Raw genomic sequence first — 25,631 nt, forward strand, 5'->3', positions numbered from 1 at the left:
TAGATCTTATTACAAAGTGATTCATTTAAGTAAGACCCATTTAAAACAGACAGTTCTAAATTTCAGAAAGTGTGCTCTTTTGCCCACATATTTAAAAAGTGCGTCTTGGCTTGGGAGGCAGGAATAATTTATACTGAGGCAATTCATAGCTTCAAATATGCTCTGATTTTTACTTACAGCTTGTTTTCAATGTCTCCACTTGAGAAATATTAAGTGTATTTATTTCATGTCTTAAGCAGAGTTCACCAGAAACACTCTGAGACAAATGATGTATTTGGGAGGCGACCCCAGACAGAAAAGGGAAGGAAGCCAATAGGGGGTGAATTAATGAGCAGGTTATTACTGTACGCTACTGGGGCTGAAGTCTGCTGGGGTCCTCAGAGGGACTGTAGAACTCACCTCAGAGTTGTTCCACTCAAAGAGCAAGGAAGCTGGAATATTATCTGCCAGCTCCTGTGGGCCACTTGAGGCTGTTCCCAGACTGATTCTCAAGCATTCTAGCCTGCCCACGTGTGGGCTAATCACACTCTTGGCCAGTGAATGCTCAGCCGTAGTCACAGGAGCTTTCAGGAGAAAGCTCTTGGCTCTCAAGGGAACAGCTAGGGCTAAGGAAACATGGGTGGGGCTTGGTATCAACAGCTTTGGCTATACCCCATCTCAGACTCTGCTCTAATGCATTGGGTTGTTTGTTCTTCTTATTGCCTAGATTGTGTGCATATTAAGAAGGCAGATATTTACTTCCTTATCGACGGTTCTGGCAGCATCACACGCGAAGATTTTCTTGAAATGAAGGTGTTCATGAATGCGGTGATAAAGAAGTTCTCTGTCGGGCCTGACAGAATACAGTTTGGAGTCGTTCAGTACTCACGTGACACTCAGAGGCAGTTTATCCTCAGTCAGTATCCCAGTGTGGCAGAGCTGAAGGTAGCCATTGATGGCATCCGGCAGATGGGCGGTGGCACCAACACAGGTCAGGCCTTGAATGATATGAAGCAGATCTTTGCAGACACTGCCCGCAGCAACATCCCTCGATATCTCATAGTCATCACTGACGGAAAATCTGATGACCCGGTGGCCGAAGCTGCAGAGGCCTTGAGGGGAGGCAACATCACCATCTACGCAATTGGAGTAAGAGATGCTAACACTGATGAGCTTAGAAAAATAGCGAAAGACAAGATTTTTTTTGTGTTTGAGTTTGATTCCTTGAAGGCCATCCAAGAAGAAGTGGTACGGGATATCTGCTCCTCAGAGAGTAAGAATTTTTTTTTTTCTTTTTTTAATTGTGGTAAATTTATAGGTAACAAAACATTTACCATTCTACAGTCTTAAAATGTACAGTTTAGTGATATTAAATATGTACCTCATGTTCAACCGTCGCCATTAACCATTTCCAATTTTTTCCATCACCCTTAACAGAAGCTCAGTGTCCCTTAGGCTTTATGTCTTCCTTTCCTTTCCCCCTCCCTCTCGCCTGCCCCTAATAACCACCAATAAACTTTGAAGAATTTTTTTCTTCATCAACTCTCCCTCTCTTTCTGTCTCTCTCCAAGTACATGTGTCTAATCTATTTAAATAGCCTTCATACTTGAAATGCTGATCCACTGGTCAACAAATGAGTACTGACACACTCAGAGTGACCATGACCTGGAACGAACCAAGCTGGTCAAATTTTATATCCTCCTTACACAGCTGTGTCTTATTTTGAGATGGGACTGTGCTGGGTCATAGAAAATTACTGACTTCCTCTTTCACCTCCTTTAAAAATATTTTCTGTTGTGTATATGCCACCTCCGCCTGTCCCTGGGATTTGTAATTATTGGATTCAGACTCTGAATGAATGGTTCTATTCTATTCCTTTCTTCGCCAGTCTGTAAGGATAGGAAAGCTGACGTTATCTTCCTGATAGATGGCTCAGAAAGCATCTCCTCAAAAGACTTTGAAAAGATGAAGAAATTCATGGAGAGAATGGTGAACATATCAAATATTGGTCCTGATGAAGTTCAGATTGGCCTTTTGCAGTTCAGCACAGAGCCCCAGGAAGAATTCGTGCTCAACCGATATTCTTCAAAGGTGGACATTCGCAGAGCCATCTTGGCTGTTCAGCAAATGAGTGATGGCACCCACACAGGGAAGGCCCTGAATTTCACTCTGCCTTTTTTTGACAGCTCGAGAGGAGGGAGACCCAGTGTTCATCAGTATTTGATTGTCATCACCGACGGGGTTGCAAAGGATAGTGTAACAATACCAGCCAAGGCCCTCAGGGACAGAAACATAATTATTTTTGCCATTGGGGTGGGGGAAGCCAAAAACTCTCAGCTTCTGGAGATTACTAATGACCAGGACAAAGTGTACTATGGAGAAAATTTTGAATCCCTTGAGAACCTGGAGAAAACAATTGTTTATCGGGTCTGCACCCCACAAGGTGAGTGACAGAGGACGTGTTTTTTGATTCATGTGCCTATTGTAGGGATCGGGGACCCTGTTGGCTCTATTCATAGAACAATTTCTGATCTTTCTGTCTGGGCGAGGAAGGGAAGATCACTTTGTGGGCAGGACAACTGGACTGAACTGATCCTGTGATTCGTCTCCCCCCGGGGATCCTTTTAATCATTCCTGGGGCTTTCGCTACTCTGGCCTTTAGAGAGGCCTGAGCCTTCTTAGAACCATGTCTCTAGAAAGACCTTGCAACTCTTTCTTTTATTCCTTGTAGCACAGATGAAGCCAGGTCGGAATGTGTAAACGTAACTTTACTGAAGGTTTGGCCATGTCCGAAGAAAAATAGAAAGCAGAGAATAATATCAATTAGGCGATCTTTCTTATGGAATAGAGCACACTGACTCTTCTATGGGGCTCAGTGCAGGGGCCTCCTTAATGTGTTGCCAGTCTGCTTTCCTATGGCCAAGGTCAAACTCAATTCTGTTTTGTGTCCTCTTTTATCCAAAACAGCAAGGCCCAGAGACAGGGGTTCTTCCAACTGACAGTCTGGGTTTGCTCTTCTGAGTTTACCTTTCTTTTTCTAAGACTTGCTTTTCAGGGGTGATTGGCCCAGAAACTGTCTTCGTGGAAGTCCCCACTGCACAACCACAGTATAATTGGAATAGATAATCTTTAGACGAGGATTGTTCCAAGGACTTCCCATGTATCAACACATTTAATCCTCACAATAATCCTATGGAATAGGTACAGTTTTACAGATGAGGAAACCCAGGCACAGCAAGATTAGGCTATTTGACTCAAGTAAATGGAAGAGCTGAAATTTGAACCCGAGGCGGTCTGATTCCTGAATCTGAGTACTAAATACTGTACTATACTGCCTCCCGGTATAGTGTGGGGCAGCATAGCAGGGCTTCTCAAACTTTTACACACATTTGAACGCGGATTCTGATTCAGTAAGTCAGGGTGAGATTCTGCATTTCTAAAGAGCTCCCAGGTGAGCTCTCAGACCACACTGTGAGTAGGCGGTAGCTTAGTAGGAGGGTAGCTTAGTAGGAGGGCAGTATAGTGTAATACAGTGAAGCTTTGGTGAAACAGTGAAGCTTAGTGCAGTATAGTATGGTATAGAATAGCAGAGAATGTCACAGAATGGTATAATATGGTATAATATAATACAGCAAACTATATAATGAAACTCACAAGGCCTAGGATTCCTACAAGAAGTCTGTGTATACAGGAGATCATTTTGTTATTACCTTCTTAAATATATACAAATTTAATTGGATCTAGAGGTCTTTGTTAGCTTAATGCTGAAAAGGAGAGAGGGTGCTCCTGGCCTCTATGCTCCTACTGAAGTAGTTGTTTCTTGACAAGGTGCTGCAACTTTGAACCTTCTGCTGGAGGCAGAACCTGGGCTTTTGGCATTGGCAAAACACTTTCCCATCCTTTATGTTACCTGATTCTTCATAACAAATCTTTGAGATATAAGCAGTTTTTGTTATTTTTTAAAATCCCCTTATCAGCTAGTATGCTTTTACCTACAAGTACCAGAAAACTCGGCTTAAGCAAGAAGCACACATCTTGTCCTGTATAGACTGGAACTCTAAAGGCAGGGTTGGCTCAAGGGAGGCACAACCAAGACTCCTACTTGGTTTTCCCATTGTGTACGTAACGCTGTTCCTACGCATTAGGTGATATCCAAAAACAAACCAAACCCAGTGCCGTCGAGTCGATTCCGACTCATAGCGACCCTATAGGACAGAGTAGAACTGCCCATAGAGTTTCCAAGGAGTGCCTGGTGGATTCGAACTGCTGACCCTTTGCTTAGCAGCTGTAGCACGTAACCACTATGCCACCAGGGTTTCCTTAGGTGATATACACTCATTTAAGTCTCACATTAACCCTGTGTGAAGTGAATGCTGGTATTATGATACCCAATTCCCAGATGAGAAAATTAAGGCAGAGATACGTTAAGAAACACACCTGGAAGTGTTGGAAGCACAGTTCAAACTCCCCAGCAGTTTGGGGTCAAAGCCTGCGTACGAACCATTATGCACACGGATCCACTTTATGAGAAGCTGGGGCCCAGATGGGGCTAGGTTTTAGTTTGGGGGCTAAGGCTTAATTCTGGAGAATGAGGAGATCTTGAAAGTCAGATTTTCTGGAGTATTAAATTAATATTTTTGCTTATGCTATCTAAAGAATATCACTGCTTTGCAGTGACCTATGTGGATTTAGAAATCACTTGAAAAGAATGCATGGGTACATTTTTTTTTTTTTTAAATAAGCATGGATTATGGGCTGTCTCATATTAAGGCAGCAAAGGCTTATTTTTGTTTGTTTGTTTGTTTACATGCAGCTGGTCATGGGCTTGGGGAGCAGAGGAGAAAGGGGGTTCCAGCTTCTCTTTTCAGTTCCTTTGGCACTATGTAGTAAATCAGGATTTATGTTTATCTTCAGCTTTGTCTTTTAACTCTTTAAATGTAATTAGCTAGGCATTCTAAGAATAACTGGAACCTAATTAATTATAGAATTCTAGAATCGTAAAGCTGAAGAAGACCTTAGAGCTTATCTGGCAAGTTTCAACCCTTCCCATTCCCAGGAAAGATAATGCTCCTGGCTACAATACAAAGTGTCAGTTGCAGAAGAAAGGCAGCTGAAAATGTTCATGGGGAAAGTGTAAATTAGAAATATCAAAACAATAGACCATACTGCAAAAAGGGAATTTCTCCTTTCTGAAATTATATCCACTATGGACATGGGACTTATATCTGCAAAAGTTCCTTTTGGTGAATTTGAATTAGAGATTTAAAATATAAAACAAAAACAAGCTGTCTTATAAGAAAGGAGGGGAGGAAGGTGTACTCTAGCTTGACAAGTTCAGAAACATGTGGCCGGCTGGCCTGGGGTATGACGTTTAGGGGATTGAAAACTCCCAGACCAGCCCTGGATCTCAGATTCCTAAGAACCTTTAAATTTAGGCCACTAGGAACTTTTTTGCTGGTGGAGCGTCCAGTATACATCTGTGTTCCCCCAAATTGTTACCTGTAGTTTTGGTTTTACTGATTCTGAGCCATATACTGCAATGTGTGATGAGCTAAAGAGAAGATGGTTACATGTCCTGGCTTGTCTTAGGGCAGTTCCCATTCATGCTTGTCCAGAAGTAATTAATATTAGCGCTCCCTCTTATGATTGATAAGGTCCATGGGTGGCACAAATGGTTTGCTCTCAACTACTAACGAAGAAGTTGGCAGCTCAAATCCACCCAGTGGTGCCATAGGGGAAAGGCCTGTTGACCTGCTTCTGTAAAATCACAGCTACTAAAAACCCTGTGGAGCACAGTTCTACTCTGAAATACATGGGGTCGCCATGAGTTAGAATCAGCTCGATTTTTTTTTTTTATGGTTGATTAAGTTACACTTCTAGACACTTATCCAGGTTGTAACTGAGATATATCTGTGACCATCAGCTTTTGGATCCTCAGTGGAATTTTGTGGATGGTCTTATTTACCCATAAATGTGTGGGTATAACTTGAAAGATTAAAAAAAAAAAAAAAAACACACTGCCGTTGAGTCGATTCCAACTCATAGCGACCCTGTAGGACAGAGTAGAACTGCTCCATAGAGTTTCCAAGGAAACTGATCAAGGAGCCTTCAAATTCTACATACACCATTCCAAGGAGGGCTTAAAAACCTTCAGGCAGAGGGAGCAGAAATTGGGAGTGATTGTCAGTCTTGACTTTTTCTTATATGCCTTCCCATCCCTGAAACGAGGTCTGTGCATGGGTGGTGAATGGCGAAGAAAACTTCAGGAGAGAAGGAAATAGTACAGCTAGTGCTGAAAGAGGCTCAAGCCTCGTTTACATACCCTTCTGCATTCATTTGTCAAATATTTAATGAGCATCTCCTTTATACCAGAATCTGCAGAGGCATGGAAGTATGAAACGTTATGTATTACACTAGTTGGCTTTTGCTATGTAACAAACCACCCCAGAACTCAAACAACAACCATTATTTAGCTCATAGTTCTGTGGGTTGACTGGGGTTCTTCTGTCAGGGCCAGCTTGGCAAGTCTCTTCTTGGCTCAGTCATGCATCTGTGGATGACTAATTTGATTTTCTGCTTCTCCATCTTTAAAGAATGCAACACGGAGTTGTCTGTAGGAATTGATATCTCTACTTCCAGAAGGCAAGGTCAGCAGAAGCTTCAAGAGTTACTGCCAGAACTGATGCGACAGTTGGCATTGCATTCCAACATCAGCTGTCACGTTCCTGGTCAGACCAACATGAGGTTTCGCTACATGGTTCCTGGCCCAGATGGGCAGGTTACCTTTGACTCATACTTTCAGAATTCCAATGACAGGATCACCCAGATGTTCTTGAATGCCAAAAGCAATCGTATGGATGTGGAGTTTTTGCAGTCCCTGGGGAATGTTGCTCTCCTGGCTTCTGCTAAAGTGAAGGTAATCAATGATGAGAACCCATGCTAAGGAGTCATCATGCAGGGTAGGAAGAATAAGGCCAACTAAACTGTCATTTACTGCAGACCCTACATAGAGGAAAAGTATAGTTTTACCGAGTAAGAACCAACAAGAGGTATGTTTTCATTCAATCAACAACTATTTATTAAGCCCTAGATGCTTTGTGCTGATTGATGCCAATAGGGAGAAGAGGATAAGTCCCTGCCTTCAAGTTGTCCATAGTTTAGCGATCCTCCCATTGCATAAATTCATTCCAAAGACAACTTGGAAGGCATTCAAAGACTTTGTAGCTCCTTATGGCCATTCATTACCGCTACTAGAGTAACCAAAAAACCAAACCCATAGCATCTAGTTGATTCCAACTCACAGCAACCCTGTAAGACAGAGTGGGACTGCCTCATAGGGTTTCCAAGGAATGCCTGGTGGATTCGAACTGCTGACCTTTTAGCATCTAGTTGATTCCAACTCACAGCAACCCTGTAAGACAGAGTGGGACTGCCTCATAGGGTTTCCAAGGAATGCCTGGTGGATTCGAACTGCTGACCTTTTGGTTAGCAGTTGAGCTCTTAACCACTGTGCCACCAGGGCTCTGCCCTCTAAATTAGGGCTCATTATTTTTTCAGTCAGTGCCTCCAACTGTCTTTACTGACAGCTAATGGCTTGTTAGTGCAGCCCACCTCTCAAACCCCTCCTCCCTCCCTGTTGTCCCTTAACTTTATATCCACAAAATTCCACAGAGATGGAAAGGTCTTATGTGGCATTTGTTAGGAAATGATACCCCCCAAACTTTGGAAGTTACATTTAGCTTTTCCTTCAATCATTCATTCAATGAATTTTATTTCTTGACTAATATGATTCGCTTTTTAAAGTTTTCTACGAGTAAAAGTAACACATTTGAAATGTAGACAAAACATTAAAAAACATGTAACAGAAAATAACAATAACCTCCACCCACATCTCTCTGTCTCTCCACACACACATGCACAATACATATACATGCTCATACATACAAACATACGCAAACTTGAAAACCCCTGTTAACATTTTGATGCTTTTGCTTTGATAAAGGTGGGTATTGCAAGATGATTTTTGGAAGGTGAATAGGTTAAGCTGGTTCAAATCTTTTTTGGCGGGGAGGGAGTTGAAGTAAAAGTGAATGGTTAATAACAAATGTATGAAAAGATAAAAAGGAAGAAGGTAAAAGGCTAAGCACAACCAGAAAAGTTCACCCTTGTATTTTAAAGAAATGTGAACTTATAGCATCCTTTTCTATTCTCTCCCCCTCCTGCACAGGTCATTTTAGTGTTTACAGATGGACTGGATGATGATTTAGAAAGACTGAAGGAAAAATCCAAGCTTCTCCATACCGCAGGTAAGTGTCCTGGTTTGCCCCGTGTCGGGGGCATTCCTCCTGCAGTTTTGCCCTGTGTTGGGGGCATTCCTTCTGCAGGGGCTGAAATACACTTTCAGATTTCTAGACGGCACTGGGCTCTATTAAGTGGCGTGTAGGCCGACCCAGGAGCGCTGGTGGTGCAGTGATTAACAGCTATGGTGAGCTATAGCTCCTAACTAAAAGTCGGCAGTTCAGATGCACCAGCTGCTCCTTGGAAACTCTATGAGGCAATTCTACTCTCTCCTATAGGGTCGCTATGAGTTGGCATTGACTCCATGGCAACAGGTTTTTTTTTTTGTATGCTGCCCCAGGTGGTTGGTTGGAGCTCAGTGCCCAGGAGGCTGATGCCCAGCCTTCCTCTTTGTATGAGTCAAGGGCTGTTCAGGGCTGAGAGACTCCTCCCCCACCCCTAACACTGACCACTGATGGGCAGTAGGGTGCGATGGGAGGGTGGGAGGGTCTCCATGACTGAGACAGGACTGTTTGGTTACCACTAGACATCTGCACTGTCAAAGCACCTTCATGCGGAGTACTGCTGCTTCCTTTTTTAGGCTGCCTAGTAGTCCCTGGGGTGTGGAAATGATTAACAGGCTCGGCTGCTAACCGAAAGGTTGGAGGTTCAGGTCCACCTAGAGCCAAAGGGACTGGTGATCTACTACTGAAAACCCTATGGAGCGCAGTTCTACTCTGACACACTTGGAATTGCCATGAGTATGAGTCCACTCGACAGCAACTGGCTTAGGGAGTCCATATGCCTCTTCTTCCTAAACTCTAGAGTCAATCTGAAGTTGGGCCTTTCTCTTTCCACCACTCTTTCTCTCCCCTTTGCTCCTTAATTCTTCTGCCTCCTTCTCCAAGGGCTTGCTCCTGTCTATATGGCATCTTTGTGAAAATTAGAAAAAAAGGCCCAATCCTCTGTGTGGATGCAGTGCAGTGCCTGGGCACATGGCTTGGTGAGAGGCATGCTGGCCAGATTTCAGCTCATACTGGTGCTCTCAGCTGGGTGTCCTGGTTCAGCATTACAAGTATAACTGTATGTGGTGAGTCTGGCCATTCCCATTTTGTGACATACAAAGGCTCTAAAGCAAATGCGGGACAAACAGTAAGCAACTTGACTTGTTTCACCTCCTTTTACCCATTTTCCTCCTCCATGGAATATATTCAACATAATCTACTGTGGATGATATTTTTCCATTTGGTTAATGATGGGCTGGAATATATTTTTTTATAACAACTTGCTTCCAACTGAGTTTACTGCATAGATGGCCACTAGAAGTTTAAATTGTAACTTTTCTGGAAGAGGATTGGGAGTATGTGACAAAAGACTCAACTTTGCCTGTGTGCTAGCTCAGCAATTCCATTTCTAGGAATTTATTTTTAAGAAATAATTGAGGCTATATATACAACTTTTAACCACAAGAGTGTCAAGTGGCTTTGTTACAATAGCAAAAAACCGATTTGTGTGTGTGTGTTGAGAATTTACTGTTCAAAATATTAACAGCAGTAGTAACATCTGTTCTGATGTTCTACATAGAGATTTCAAGCCAGATTTCAAAAGTATCCTTGTCCGTTTGTACTCTATCGTGGGGACAAACTAAATAATCCTTTAGTGCCTGTGTCAGTGAGATAGGCTAGGTTATACTGTAATAACTAACAACCTTCAAACCTCAGTGGCTTAAAGTAGTAAAAATGTATTCATCTTTTATGCCTCATGTCCATCACTCAGGGACCCATGCTAAAGGAGGGTCCATTCTGACAGGTGCTTTTGCAATTGCTGTGGCCAGGGAAAGGAAGTAGGGCAAATTGGGCACTGGCTCTTGAAGTTTTTCCCTGGGAGTGATACATGTCACTTCTACTCACATTTCATTGGCCAGAGCAAGTCATATGGCCGTTTCTAACTTTCACCAGGTAGATATTCTTTTACAGGTAAGGAATTGAGGCTCAGCAAAATATTACATCATTTTCCCAAAGAAGTACAATCCTATAATGTGCCCTTAAGGCAAGGACTGGAATGTTGGTGAACAGCCCCAATGACTGCCATGGTTTCTAAGAGTAAATCACAATTGTCTACTTCAGGAATAGGTTTAGAAGGATGTAGCTTAATATAGGAGTCTCTGGTTGGCACAAATGGCTCAGTGCTTGGCTACTTACCAAAAGGTTGGAGGTTTGAGTCCACCTACAGTCACCTTTAAAGAAAGGTGTGGCAATCAACTTCTGAAAAATAAACCATTGAAAACCCTGTGGAGGAGAGAGGAGGCCAAGATGGCTGCTTAGTTAGACACACCACGTCCTCCCTCTATAGCAAACACCCAAGAAATCAAGTGAAACAGATACAGATGACAGTACTGAAACCCTGAATATCAAATAAAAGGATAAAGAATTAAATCAAACACCAGTTGGAAGAAGAAACTGAATGAAAACAGTGAACAAGGAGAGATAATGGAGCAGAAGTGTTCTATCAGCCAGTCTGGCACAGCGTGGCCTTATTGAAACAAAGCCAGTAGCAATCTCGGGGGAGGAGCACAAGAAGGCAACTTCATGAAACTCCCAATAGGAGACAAAGAAACTTTGTAGGCATACCTGGAGTGAAGCAAGGTGAGCAGGACATGAACTGGAGCTAAGGGGGGAAACTATAGGAAGGAGGGTGAGGTTTCAGGGACCCTGGCATCCACAGAGCAGGAAGGAAACCAGGATCCAGAAACAGGGTGACTCACCAGTGGCAGTCCCTGACCATTAGAGCGAGTGGCATGCATGGACTAACAGATTCATAAAGCATCAGTAGGAGGTTCCCCCACCCAACTGGACTCTGGGCAGCGCCCCCCCCCCCCCCGCATTTAGTTGGGACTGGGTTCTGATTACTGGCTGTACCCAGTGGGAAATAAGCAAGCATCCTCACCTGGTGACCAGAGGCACATGCTCCCCCTCTCCCCACTCTCTTGGTGATTAGTGGCATGAAGCCCTCCCATTCCTGCCATCCCAACCACCAGGGACCATTGTATGAGCCCCCCCTTCCCTCCCCTCCAGCCCCATCTGACACCCCCTTGTCCACCTGATGAACAGTGGAGAGAGAGCGCTCTCCAGCCACCCACCTTGCCCCTTGCCTGCTGACCCAGTGAGCAGGCAAATAGAGTGCCTCCATGCCGTCCAGCTGCTCACTGCCCTGATGAGTGGGTGGAGAGAGTACCACTCTGCCGACAGCCCTGCCTCTTGCCTGCCCACCTGCTGACCCACCAAGTAGGTGGAGAGAGTGCCTCCATGCTCCCTGGTTGCCCACCCCATCACTCATCCACTGACTTTTGATGGGCAAGGAGAGCACCTCTGCACTCCCTGGCTGCCTTTCCCACCCCTTGCCTGTTGCCTGCCCACCTGATGAGCAACTGTGAGCATTCATGCACCACTGAACTGATGACAGATGGCAACCAGCACCCACCCAGCATGCCCTCAGCCATCTTACACTCACAGTGAACAGGAATGCAAGCTCGCCCTGCCTGCTGATGCCTTGCCCACCTGGAGACAGGCGGTGAGTGCTTCCATGCTACCAGCCAAGTGAGCAGCACGAAGCACACTCGACCTGCCTACCAGCACTGATACATCAAAGAAAAACAAAGCAAAAAACAAACAAATAAAAATAACACCTTGATGCCTTGAAGACAAATCATATAAAGAAACAGGACAAGTTGGTTTAAGCAAGTGGCCAAAATAAAGGGGCAGAAAACCTTCCTGTGGAAGAAATGGTAATGGATCTACCTGATAAGGAATTCAAAAGACTTACATATAGGATCCTCAAAGAGATCAAGGAAAACACAGACGAAGCCCTAGAAGAATTCAGGAAAACAATACAAGAACAAAATGACAAAATAAATAGATAATTAGAAACCATACAAAAACAGGTACTCGAAATCCAGAAGATTAACAATAAAATTTCAGAAATAGGTAACTCAATGGAAGGACATAGAAGTAGAACTGAATCAATGGAAGAAAGAATTAGCAAAATAGAGAACAACTCTCATGTTACTAAGTTGTTTGAGAAACAACCAGAAAAAAGAGTGAAGAAAGATGAAGAAAGCTTAAGAGTCATGTAAGACACCATGAAGAGGAATAATTCACATGTGATTGGAATTTCAGAACAGGAAGAGACAAAAAGAAAAAAGCAACAACAGAATTTTTGAAGATTTGATGGCAGAAAACTTCCCTGATATCATGAAAGATGAGAAAGTTTCCATCCAAAAATCTCAATGAACCCTATACAGGATAGACCCCGAAAGAAAGTCACCAAGACATATCATAATCAAACTTTCCAAAACCAAAGACAAAGAATAAATTCTAAGAGCAGCTAAGGAAGAACAAAATATCACCCACAATTTCCTGGCAGAAACCATGCAGGCAAGAAGGCAATGGTATGACATATACAAAACCCTGAAAGAAAAGAATTGCCAACCGAGAATCACATACCCCGTAAAATTGTCTGTTAAATACAACGGCGAAACTAAGACATTCCCAGATAAACAGAAATTAAGGGAATTTGTAAAAACCAGGCCAACTGGGGAGAGAGCTTCTTGGCTTAAGTGGTCACATGAGACTATGTGGGCAGCTCCTGTCTGGAGGCAAGATGAGAAGGCAGAGGGGGACAGGGGCTGGCTGAATGGACATGGGGAATACAGCGTGGAAAGAAGCAGTGTGCTGTCTCTTTAGGGGAAGAGCAACTAGAAGTACATAGCAAGGTGTATATAAGTTTTTGTATGAGAGACTGACTTGATTTGTAAACTTTCACTTAAAGCACACACACGCGCATGCGCGCGCGCACACACACACAAAACAACCTTACAGGAGATATTAAAGGGAGTCCTTCTGACAGAGAACCAGTGACATCAGACAACAGCCTGAGATTAAGACACATGATGACATCACCGAGAAACCAATTCAGACAAAGAATTCTCAAAAGTAAGATAAAGCTACAAAACTGAAAACAGAGAGCCAGAGGTGTCAATCTGTAAATGATGACAACTTCAAAACAAAAAGGGGGACTAAATGGTATAGTTACAGAACTTCCATACAGAGAGGAAGTCAAGGTGATATCAAGAAATAGCAGACTGTTTTAAACTTGGAAAGATAAAGACAAATTTCAGAGTAACTAGAAAGAAAATTAATAAACTTACTCACCAAAATAAAGAAGAAAACCATAAAGACTAAATAAACACAAAATCAACAACAATGAGTGAAATGAAAACAAAAAATACACACACAAGAACTCAGCACAGAAAATTAAGTGGACAAAGAAAATGTCAACACCACAAACACACACATACACACAGGAAACATGACAGAATGACAGCAGTAAATTCATACCTATCGATAATCACAGTGAATATAAATGGTTTAAATGTACCAGTCAAGAGACAGAGAGTGGCAGAATGGATAAAGAAAACATGACCCATCAATATGTTGCCAACAAGAGACACACCTTAGACACAAAGATATAAATAGGTTAAAAATCAAAGGATGGAAAAAAATACATAATGCAAACAGTAAACAAAAAGAGCAGAAGTGGCAATATTAAGCTCCAGTAAAATAGACTTTAAGTCAAAATCCATCATAAGAGACAAGGAAGGGTACTGTATAATGAATAAAGGGTCAATTCACCAAGAGGACATAACCATAATAAATATTTATGCATCCAATGACAGAGCTCCAAATACATAAAACAAACATTGATAGTATTGAAAAGAGAAAAATGCTAGGAGATTTTAAAACCCCACTCTTGACGAAGGGCAGAACAACTAGAAAGAAACTGAGCAAAGATACAGAATATCTAAATAGCACAGTCAACCAACTTGACCTCATAGACATATACAGAACATTCCACGCAATAGTGGCACAACACACCTTCTTCTCCAGTGCACATGGATCATTCTCCAGAATAGAACATATTTTAAGCCACAAAGCAAACTCCAATAAATACAAAAAATCCAAATAATCTTTTCTGATCACAAAGATATAAAACTAGAAATCCATAACAGGAAAAGCAAGGAAAAAAAAGTCAAATACATGGAAACTGAATAACAGCTTAATTAGAAACTGCTGGGTAATAGAAAAAATTAAAAATAAAATAATTCCTGGAATCAAATGAGAATGAAAACACAACATACCAAAAACTTTGGGACATAGCAAAAGCAGTACTCAGAGGACAATTTAATAGCAATAAATGAACACATCAAAAAAGAAGGGCCGAAATCAATAGCTTAAGTCTGCAACTCAAACAAATAGAAAAAGAGCAGCAAAAGAACCCCACAGTCACCAGAAGAAAGGAAATAATAAAGACCAGAAGAGAAATAAATGAAACAGAAAAACAATAGAAAGAATCAAGATTAGAAGGTGGTTCTTTGAGAAGATCAATAAAATTGACAAACCACTGGCCAAATGGACAAAGGAAAAAGACAAGAATATGCAAATAAACCAAATAAATTTTAACAGAACTAACTGAGATAAAAAGGACCATAACAGATTATTATATGAAAAATTGTGCTCCAACAAGTTTGAAAACTTAGAAGAAATGAACAAATTTCTAGAAACACACTACCTACATCAGCTAACACAGACTGAGGTAGAAAATATGAACAGACCCATAATAAAAGAAGAAATTGAAGAGGTCACACAAAAAAAGCTCCCAACAATAAAAAACTCCAGCTCAGACAGCTTCACTGGAGAATTCTACCAAACATTCAGAGAAAAGTTGACACAAATTCTACTCAAACTATTCCAGCACATAGGAAAGGAAGGAATACTCTGTAATTCATTCTATGAAACCAGTATAACCTAATACCAAAGTCAGGCAAAGGCACCACTAACAAAGAAAATTACAGCCAATATCCCTCATGAATATAGACGTAAACATTCTCAACAAAATTCTAGCCAAAAGAATTCAACAGCATATCAGTGATAGGATAATATCCATACGCCTACAAGGAAGACCAGTTAATACGATTATTATTCAAATTTACTCACCAACCACTAGGGCCAAAGATGAAGAAATAAAAGATCTTTATCAGCTGCTACAGTCTGAAATTGATCAAACATGCAATCAAGATGCACTGATAATTACTGGTGATTGGAATGCAAAAGTTGGAAACAAAGAAGAAGGATCAGTAGTTGTAAAATGTGGCCTTGGGGATAGAAACAATGCTGGAGATCGAATGATAGAATTTTGCAAGACCAGCGACTTTTTCATTGCAAATACCTTCTTTCACCAGCATAAACGGCGACTATACACATGGACCTCACCAGATGGAACACACAGAAATCAAATTGACTACATCTGTGGAAAGAGACGATGGAAAATCTCAACATCATCAGTCAGAACAAGGTCAGGGGCCAACTGTGGAACAGACCATCAATTGCTCATATGCAAGTTCAAGCTGAAACTGAAGAAAATCAGAGCAAGTCCACGAGAGCCAAAATATGACCTTGAGTATATCCCACCTGAATTTAGAGACCATCTCAAGAATAGATTTGATGCATTGAACTCTAGTGACCACAGACCAGACAAGTTGTGGAATGACATCAAGGACATCATCCATGAAGAAAGCAAGAGGTCACTGAAAAGACAGGAAAGAAAGAAAAGACCAAGATGGATGTCAGAGGAGACTCTGAAACTTTCTCTTGAGCGTCGAGCAGCTGAAGCAAAAGGAAGACTTGATGAAGTAAAAGAACTGAACAGAAGATTTCAAAGGGCCTCTCGAGCAGACAAAGTAAAGTATTATAAGGACATGTGCAAAGCGCTGGAGATGGAAAAGCAAAAGGGAAGAACACGCTCGGCATTTCTCAAGCTGAAAGAACTGAAGAAAAAATTCAAGCCTCGAGTTGCAATAATGAAGGATTCCATGGGGAAAATATTAAATGACGCAGGAAGCATCAAGAGAGATGGAAGGAATACAAAGAGTCATTATACCAAAAAGAATTGGTCGATATTCAACCATTTCAAGAGGTGGCATATGATCAGGAACCGATGGTACTGAAGGAAGAAGTCCAAGCTGCTCTGAAGGCATCGGCGAAAAACAAGGCTCCAGGAATTGATGGAATATCAATTGAGATGTTTCAACAAACAGATGCAGCGCTGGAGGTGCTCACTCGTCTGTGCCTAGAAGTATGGAAGACAGCTTCCTGGCCAACTGACTGGAAAAGATCCATATTTATGCCTATCCCAAGAAAGGTGATCCAACCGAATGTAGAAATTGTAGAACAATATCAGTAATATCACATGCAAACAAAATTTTGCTGAAGATCATTCAAAAATGGCTGCAGCAGTATATTGACAGGGAACTGCCAGAAATTCAGGCTGGTTTCAGAAGAGGACATGGAACCAGGGATATCACTGCTGATGTCAGGTGGATTCTGGCTGAAAGCAAAGAATACCAGAAGGATGTTTACCTGTGTTTTATTGACTATGCAAAAGCATTCGACTTTGTGGATCATAACAAACTATGGATAACACTGCGAAGAATGGGAATTCCAGAACACTTAATTGTGCTCAAGAGGAACCTTTATATAGATTAAGAGGCAGTTGTTTGGACAGAACAAGGGGATACTGATTGGTTTAAAGTCAGGAAAGGTGTGTGTCAGGGTTGTATTCTTTCACCATACCTTTTTAGTCTGTATGCTGAACAAATAATCCGAGAAGCTGGACTATATGAAGAACAGGGCATCAAGATTGGAGGAAGACTCATTAACAACCTGCGTTATGCAGATGACACAACCTTGCTTGCTGAAAGTGAAGAGGACTTGAAGCACTTACTAATGAAGATCAAAGACCACAGCCTTCAGTATGGATTACACCTCAACCTAAAGAAAACAAAAATCCTCACAACTGGACCAATGAGCAACAACATGATAAATGGAGAAAAGATTGAAGTTGTCAAGGGTTTCATTTTACTTGGATCCACAATCAAAAGCCATGGAAGCAGCAGTCAAGAAATCAAAAGACGCATTGCATTGGGCAAATCTGCTGCAAAGGACCTCTTCAAAGTGTTGAAGAGCAAAGATGTCACCCTGAAGACTAAGGTGTGCCTGACCCAAGCCATGGTATTTTCAATCACATCATATGCATGTGAAAGCTGGACAATGAATAAGGAAGACCAAAGAAGAGTTGATGCCTTTGAATTGTGGCATTGTTGAAGAATATTGAATAAACCATGGACTGCCAAAAGAACGAACAAATCTGTCTTGGAAGAAGTGCGGCCAGGATGCTCCTTAGAGGCAAGGATGGTGAGACTGCGTCTTACATACTTTGGACATGCAGTCAGGAGGGATCAGTCCCTAGAGAAGGACATCATGCTTGGCAGAGTACAGGGTCAGCGGAAAAGAGGAAGACCCTCAACAAGGTGTATTTACACAGTAGCTGCAACAATGAGCTCAAGCATAACAACGATTGTAAGGATGGCTCAGGACCGTGCAGTGTTTTGTTCTGTTGTGCATAGGGTCACTATGAGTCAGAACCGACTTAACGGCACCTAACAACAACAACATCAAAAAAATAATACATCATGATCAAGTGGCATTCATACCAGGGATGCAAGCATGGATCAACTTTAGAAAATCCATCAATGTAATTTACCACATAAATAAAACAAAGGAAAGGAACCACATGATCATCTCAGTCAATGCAGAAAAATATTTATAAAATCCAACACCGCTTACTGATAAAAACTGGCAGCAAAATAAGAATAGAAAGGAAATTCCATGATGTAATTAAGGACATATATACAAAATGAACAGCTAACGTTACTCTCAATGGAGAGACTGAAAGCATTCCTTTTGAGAATGGGAACCAGAGAACAGGAACTAGACAAGGATGACCTTTATCACCACTCTTATTCAATATTGTACTGGAAGTCCTAGCTAGAGCAATAAGGCAAGAAAGGGAAATAAACAGCATCCAAATTGGTAAGAAAAAGTAAAACTATCCCTATTTGCAGATGACATGATTATATATACATAACAAATCCCGGAGACACCACAAGAAAGTTACTGGAACTAATAGAAGTGGCAGGGTACAAGATCAACATTACAAAAATCTGTTGAATTCCTCTACATTAACAAAGAGAACTCCAAAAAGGAAATCAGGAAAACAAAACAATTTCCAATAGCCCCCAAAAGGATAAAATACTTAAGAAATAAATCTAACTAGGGATGTAAAAGATTTATACAAAAAAACTGCAAAACACTACTGCAAGAAACCAAAAAAGACCTACATAAATGAGAAAACATACCACGCTTATGGATAGGAAGACTTAATATCGTGGGAATATTAATACTACCTAAAACGATCTATAGATATAATGCAATCCCAATCCAAATTCCCACAACATTCTTTAACAAAATGAAAAAACTAATCTCCAAGTTTATTTGGAAAGGAAAGAGGTACTGTATAGCTAAAACATTATTGAAGAAGAAGAACAAAGTAGGAGGACTCAACTTCCTGATATCAGAACCTACTATACAGCCATGGTAGTCAAAAAAAACGTGGTACTGGTACAATGACAGACAGAGACCAATGGAACAGAATTGAGAACACAGAAATAAATCCATCTACCTATGGGGTTTTTTTTTTTTTTTTTATGGGCAACTGATCTTCAACTAATGGTTGAAGTCTATTAAATTGGGAGGAAATAGTGTTTTTAACAAATGGTGCTGGCAAAACTGGATATCCATTTGCAGAAAAATGAAACAAGATCCATACCTCACACCATACACAAAAACTAACTGAAATTGGATAAAGTCCTAAATGTTAAACCTAAAACTATACAGTTCATGGAAAAAAACAGGAACAAAGCTAGGGACATAATGTATGGCATAAAAAGACTACCAAACGTAGCTAATAGCTAATAACATACAGATAGCTGAAGATAAACTAGATGACTGGAATCTTCTAAAAATTAAATCCTTATGCTTATCAGAAGATGTCACCATGAGAGTAAAAAGAGAACCTACAGACTGGGAGAAAATTTTTGTTAATGACATGTCTGATAAACATCTAATCTCTAAATTTATTGAAAACCTCAACAACAAAAAGACAAACAACCCCATTAACAAATGGGCAAAGGACATGAACAGACACTCCACCAAAGAAGACATTCAGGAAGCTAACAAACACATGAAGAGATGTTCTCGATCGTTAACCATGCAAATCAAAACTACAATGAGATACCATCTCACCCTGGTGATAATGGCACTGATCAAGAAAACAGAAAACAACAAATGCTGGTGAGGTTGTGGGGAGATTGGAATTCTTATACACTGCGGGTGGGATTCTAAAGTGGTACAACCATTGTGAAAAACAGTAAGTATGGCACTTCCTTAAAAAGCTAGAAATACAAATACCAAATGATCCAGCAGTCCCACTCTTAGCTATATATCCTAGGGAAATAAGAGCTGTGACACAAATAGGCTTACGGACACCCATGTTCATTGCAGCATTATTCACTATAGCAAAAAGATGGAAATAACCTAAGTGTTCATCAGTGGATGACTGGATAAATTGTGGTGCATACATACAATGGAATACTACACAATGATAAAGAACAATGATGAATCCAAAAAACATCTCACAATATGGATGAATCTGGAAGACATTATGCTGAGTGAAATAATCACAAAAGGACAAATACTGTTATGAGACCACTATTGTAAAAAGTCAAGAATAGGTTTACCCACAGAAACATTCTTTGATGGTTACCAGCGATGGGAGGATGAGGGAGTGAGAATCGCTAACTAGATAGTTAGCGATTCTCACTCCCTCATCCTCCCGTGTTAATTCTGATGAAGGGAATAAAATACACGATATGGGGGAAGTCAGCATAATATGACCACGGCAAAGGAAGACATTGAGAGGTATGCAAGACCAAAGGGCAACTACGGTAAACACTGTAACATATACAATCCTGCAACAACAGTAATAACAAACAATAATTTGTGAGTGGATACATAGGTAGCTATGTATGCTAAATATGTGTAGGAGGTCGTACGGGAGTACACCTGTGTTGCATATATAGGTATAACCAAAAGAACCAAACCCACTGCTGTCGAGTCAATTTCAACTCATAGAGATCCCATAGGGTTTCCAAGGCTGTAAATCTCTGCAGAAGCAGACTGCCACATCTTTCTTCCAGGGAGTCGCTGGTGGTTTTGTGCCACTGATCTTCTGGTTAGCAGTTGATGGCTCTAATCACTGGGCAACCAGGGCTCCGTATAATATAGTTGTATATATTTCTACATACATATTTGTGTGTGCTGGATGTATATTCATATATCTGAGAGAGCACATAGGGGACACAGTTATAGAAACTTCTTATATATAACCAAACATCTTGTGGGACTGAGTTACTGGGTTTGAAGTTCAAGGACCATAGTCTCGTGGGAATATAAGCCAATTGGCATAACATAGTTCATAAAGATAATGGTCTACATCCTAGTTTGGTGAGTAATGTCTGGGGCTTAAAAGCTTGTAAGCAGCCATCTAAAATGCAGCTATTGGTCTCTTCCTGTCTGGAGCAAAGGAGAGTGAAGAAAACCAAAGATTCAAAGACACAATTAGTCCAAAGGACTCATGGCCCACATGAACAACAGCCTCCCCTGGCCTAAGACCAGAAGAACTAGATGGTGCCTAGCTACCACTGCTGACCACTTTGACCAGGAACACAATAGAAGGTCCCAGTTAGAGAGGGAGAAAAATGTAGAAAAAAAATCAAATTCATAAAAAAGACCAGACTTATTGGTCTGATAGTGACTAGAGGAATCCCTGGAACTATTGCCCTGAGACACCCTTCTAACTTTGAACTGAAGCTGCTCCTGGAGGTCACCTGTCAGCCAAGTAATAGACTGGCCTATAAAATTAACAATAACACGCATAAGGAATGTGCTGCTTAGAACTATCAACTATATAAGACCAAAAGGGGAATACTTTCCCCAAAGCAAGGACAAGAATGCAGGGAGGGGCAGGGAAACTGGACGAATGGAAATGGGGAACCTAGAGTAGAAATGGGGTGAGTGCTGCCATATTGTGGGGATTGCAACTAATGTCACAGGACAATCTGTGTATGAATTATTGAATGGAAAACTAATTTTCTGTGTAAGCTTTCACCTAAAGCACAATAAAGTGTTAAAAAAAAAAAAAAAAGGAAGAAAAGAAAACCCGATGGAGCACAGTTCTACTCTGACACACTTGGGGTCTCCAAGAGTTGGAATTGACTCGACAGCAGTTGGTGGTGGTAGCTTAATACAGTAAGGGCTGAAAACTCTCTCTCTCTCTATTTAAAAAAAAAAAAAAAAAAATCAAAAGGAGGCTGTAGAAGAGTCCTTTGTGATTCCACTTAACTGCTTAACTTCCAGCTAGCAGAATTGAAAAGTATCAGACCAATTCTTAGGGCATGCATGCCATTAAAGCCATTAGCTGGTTTTATTTTAATAAAAACACAGTTTTGAGACAAGACAGGTAAAGTGTATGAAGTGATGGGATGGTCAATGACTATCTGGCGCTGAGACAAAGATGGAGCATTCGAAAGATACACAAGAAAACCACCCACTTGTTGATATTTTGAAGGGCTCTCTGGACTCCTGGTAGTTGGCCTGGAAGGCGTGCAGAAATTAGAAGAGCTCCAGGAACTGGAATTTGGCAGAGGACTTGCATATAAGCAACCTCTGAGCATCACACTGAGATCCCTCCCAAGCCTCTTACGGAAACAACTTGTAAGTCTGTTTTCTTAAACACTGTTCTTCACTGACTTGTTGCCATCAAGTTGATTACAGCTCAAGGCTGGCAGTTCAAATCCACCAGCCGCTCCTTGGAAACCTCATAAAGGGCTGTCCTACTCTGTCCTATGGGGTCGCTATGAGTCAGAATTGACTCGACAGCAACGGGACCTTCACTAGGTCCTATTAATCATAATAATTTTTCAAACCTGGAGAGCATTCTTTCTCTTTAGTGTATAACGTGATGCAGGCTAACACAGATGGAAAAAAGTCTTATGGGGTACGGATTCTGTTTTTCAGGACACAATTGTAGAAAGAACGTGCTGCAATACGCACGTGCATTGTGTCGGAGAAGAAGGGGACAAAGGACATGATGGGGTTCCTGGGAGCAAGGTAGGAATTTGTTGGGTGGGAGGGAATGTGGTGAGGGAGACAAGTGACACTTCAGTACCCACTTCACACCGGGCCCTGTGTTACGTATGTAACAATTGTTTTTTAATTTTAAAGGAGCCCTGGTGGCGCAGTGGTTAAGTGCTTGGCTGCTAACTGAAAGGTTAGTGGTTTGAACCTACCGGCCGCTCTAAGAGAGAAAGATGTAAAAGTCTGCTTCCATAAAGATTTAGAGCCTTGAAAACCTCACTGGTCAGTTCTACTCTGTGCTACAGAACTGCTATGAGTTGAAATACACTCAACGGCCAAGGGTTTTGGGTTTTTTTTTTTTTTTTTCTTCTAATTTTACCTTCCTAACAAAACGTCGATGTAGATGTTATTTTGTAGGGGTACAGTTGAGGCTCAGAGAGGGGATATCATTTTCCCAAAATTGCACAGTTATGAAGAGGCAAAGTCTCACATTCTTTCCTCCTTATTATGCTGCTTACTCCCATTTGACAAATAATTTTACAAATTTTACTATGGCACAAAAGATTTCCCTTGTCTACAAAATTTTCACTTGTCTCACATCTGCTTTCTTTACAGTAGTAAATGCCTCTTTCCCTCCGGTGTAACATCCTTTTCCATCGCCTTAGAATCACTGGTTCCATGTGGTGGTTAATTTCATCTCCCTCTTAATCAGTAAACTCTAGGGTTTACTGATGGGAAAATCACTACTTAACACGTTTAAGGGAGAGTATCTCATTAGAAATGATCCTCAGATACCCAGGTTTAGCATGGTTTCATTCTCAAAGGGATGACAGATTTATTTTGATGGAGGTATAATCACATCCATAAATGAAGTTAAGTCAAACCCATTGGTTTTGCACCATCTTTTTACATACTGTCTTTGGAAGGTTTTCCATGAAATTGTGAAATGAACTCTCAATGGCTTTGCATTTCAGACTTTTTCGTTTAGAACAGTGTAAAGTGCATAATTATATTTTGAAAAATAAATTCTAGTTATGTCTTACCACTAGATTCCCTGTCCTACCTCCCCAAGTTGTGCTTTAATATCAGATTGGTGAATTAGAAAATTAAACTTGGAAACCACATGACATAATTTCTTTGCAACTCAGGGACAGTGCTTCTAAGAGGCACTTTTGAATTTTTTACTTCTCTGCTCTTCTTTTTACTTCTCTGCTGTTACTTTTCAGCTTATTAGAATTCAGTGGTTGGTGGTACTGGTTGTGTTGACTTTCGTAGCTTTGTTAATCCCAAATAGAATATATCACCCAGGTCTTACTAACCAGGGTTTAGACTAAATAAAAAAAATCTGGCTATAAAATGCCAAGCCAGACTTCCTTGAGAGGAAATGGGTTTGTGCGTTTAGGTATATTACAGGGGGTACAAAAAAGAGTCTAAATAGCTGAGTCATACAGAAATAAACCACAATTTCTCAGAAGTAATATGGCCAGTAACACTGCTGCTTACCGACATTCTTTAAAACGAAGTCAAAGTCCTCTTCAAGAGAGAGTTTTTCTTTAAGCTTTTAACTAGAAACTAATCTTGGTTTGAATTTTTGAAATAGCATGGTTTATAATAATTTCCACCCAGAATTATGGTTTAGGAAGCATTGAGTTTTTGTTTACGGGTATGGAAAATTTGGCAAAGGATATTGGTGAAGATTTCACAACATGAGCCATGAAATTGATCTCACCAAACGACTTAAATGAAAAATGTTGAATTGGCAAATATTGCGTTATCTGTATTTTTAGAAACATAAAAAATTGAATTATACTGAAGTCTGTGTAGGAAAGAAAGTGATGAGCTTAAGAAACGCATGATTAAAAAAGGTATTTTGGAAAAAATCAAAATAGGTCGACTATGAATGCAAAAAAGTATTCAAGTTTTCATTTTAACAAGGCCGAGAATATCTCTGCAGCCTGAACCCATAGGCTTGTGCTGGGAGTTCTCCTAAAACGCTTAGTTACGTTCTCTAAAATGTCAACTCAGGAGGCAAGGCTATCTATCACTAACAATTTTTATTTCATGTAGAATTGAGAAATGAAGAATTTAGAGTCCAGTTTATTTATGTCACTTGCTCTTTTTCTTAGGGAGAGAAGGGTCCTGACGGATTACCAGGTCATCCTGGTGAAGAAGGTATACCTGTAAGTACTGAATCTTAATTTTTTCTTTGAAGGACTATAAGGTAAATGGGTCAAATATTAGCAATGCTTAATCGCACTTAAGTCACGGGGGTTTTTCTAGTCTATACATTTTAAAATGGGTTTAAAATATCTGTATAAAAACAATCATTTACCAAAACAAATGTCAGGTGGACAATTTTTTAAAGCTATAGACTCTTCTAGAGTCTATCCAACCCATTTTTGGCTTGCATAGACTCTAGACGGCGTTTATGAAGGATGGTCACTGTTTTTTAATCAGTGAATTTGGGATAACTAAAAGTATGGTCTGTGTCTAAAGTGAATGAATGTAAGATTAGGTGTAATTGTGAGCTGAATTGCAAAATAGGATTACTATTAATAAAGCAAGTCCCTGGGTGGTGTGAATGATTTGCTCTCGGCTACTACATGAGAGGTTGGTGGTTCGAATCCACCTAGCAGTGTCACGGAAGGGAGGCCTGGTGACCTACTTCTTCTGTAAAGATTGTAGTCAAGAAAACCCTATGGAGTTCACTTCACACATGGGGTCACCACGAGTCAGGATGGGCTTGATGGCAATGGGTTTTATTTATAAAGTACCCATGTTTGTAAGTGGCTTAATGAAATAAATCAAAGAATCCAAGACCATTCTTATAACTGGGTCACTCAGATGCCTTCCTGAGTAACCAAGAAGGCAGTGCAGTTATCGTTATCCACCAACGGAATGTGCTGGACAAGGAAAAGTTATCTATCATGTGGTTGACTATGGATAAAAATATGTACATACAGAGAGAATTACTGAGCTAGGGGCTAGAAAGTAGTAGAAATCATCTTTATTACATAATATAAATACCAGAAGGATGTAAAAATTCCCAAACATGATTTTTGGTTAATCTTGAATTGTGGAAAACCCCTTTGCCACAGGCGTCTGTTTTGAAGTTGATTTGTATATATTACTGGTTCTCAAACTTTTTGGACTCAGGAGACCTTTACATTCTTTAAAGATTATTGAAGACTTCAACAGTATCAGTATTTACCATGATGAGAAATT

General features: G+C 40.7%; 1 protein-coding gene across 1 annotated transcript in view; it reads left to right on the forward strand.

The window, feature by feature from the left end:
- The window catches only part of LOC100664786 (collagen alpha-4(VI) chain-like), a 117,786-nt gene that overhangs the window by 19,536 nt on the left and 72,619 nt on the right, over positions 1-25,631 (forward strand). The window contains exons 7-13 of the mRNA XM_064277314.1: positions 611-1,252; positions 1,868-2,422; positions 6,573-6,895; positions 8,207-8,285; positions 21,898-22,043; positions 22,347-22,439; positions 24,533-24,586. Of these exons, the coding sequence (XP_064133384.1) occupies positions 611-1,252; positions 1,868-2,422; positions 6,573-6,895; positions 8,207-8,285; positions 21,898-22,043; positions 22,347-22,439; positions 24,533-24,586 (1,892 nt within the window). The remainder of the gene's footprint in view (positions 1-610; positions 1,253-1,867; positions 2,423-6,572; positions 6,896-8,206; positions 8,286-21,897; positions 22,044-22,346; positions 22,440-24,532; positions 24,587-25,631) is intronic.

This window comes from Loxodonta africana, chromosome 27 (assembly GCF_030014295.1).
Source record: "Loxodonta africana isolate mLoxAfr1 chromosome 27, mLoxAfr1.hap2, whole genome shotgun sequence".
Taxonomy (NCBI): Eukaryota; Metazoa; Chordata; class Mammalia; order Proboscidea; family Elephantidae; genus Loxodonta; species Loxodonta africana.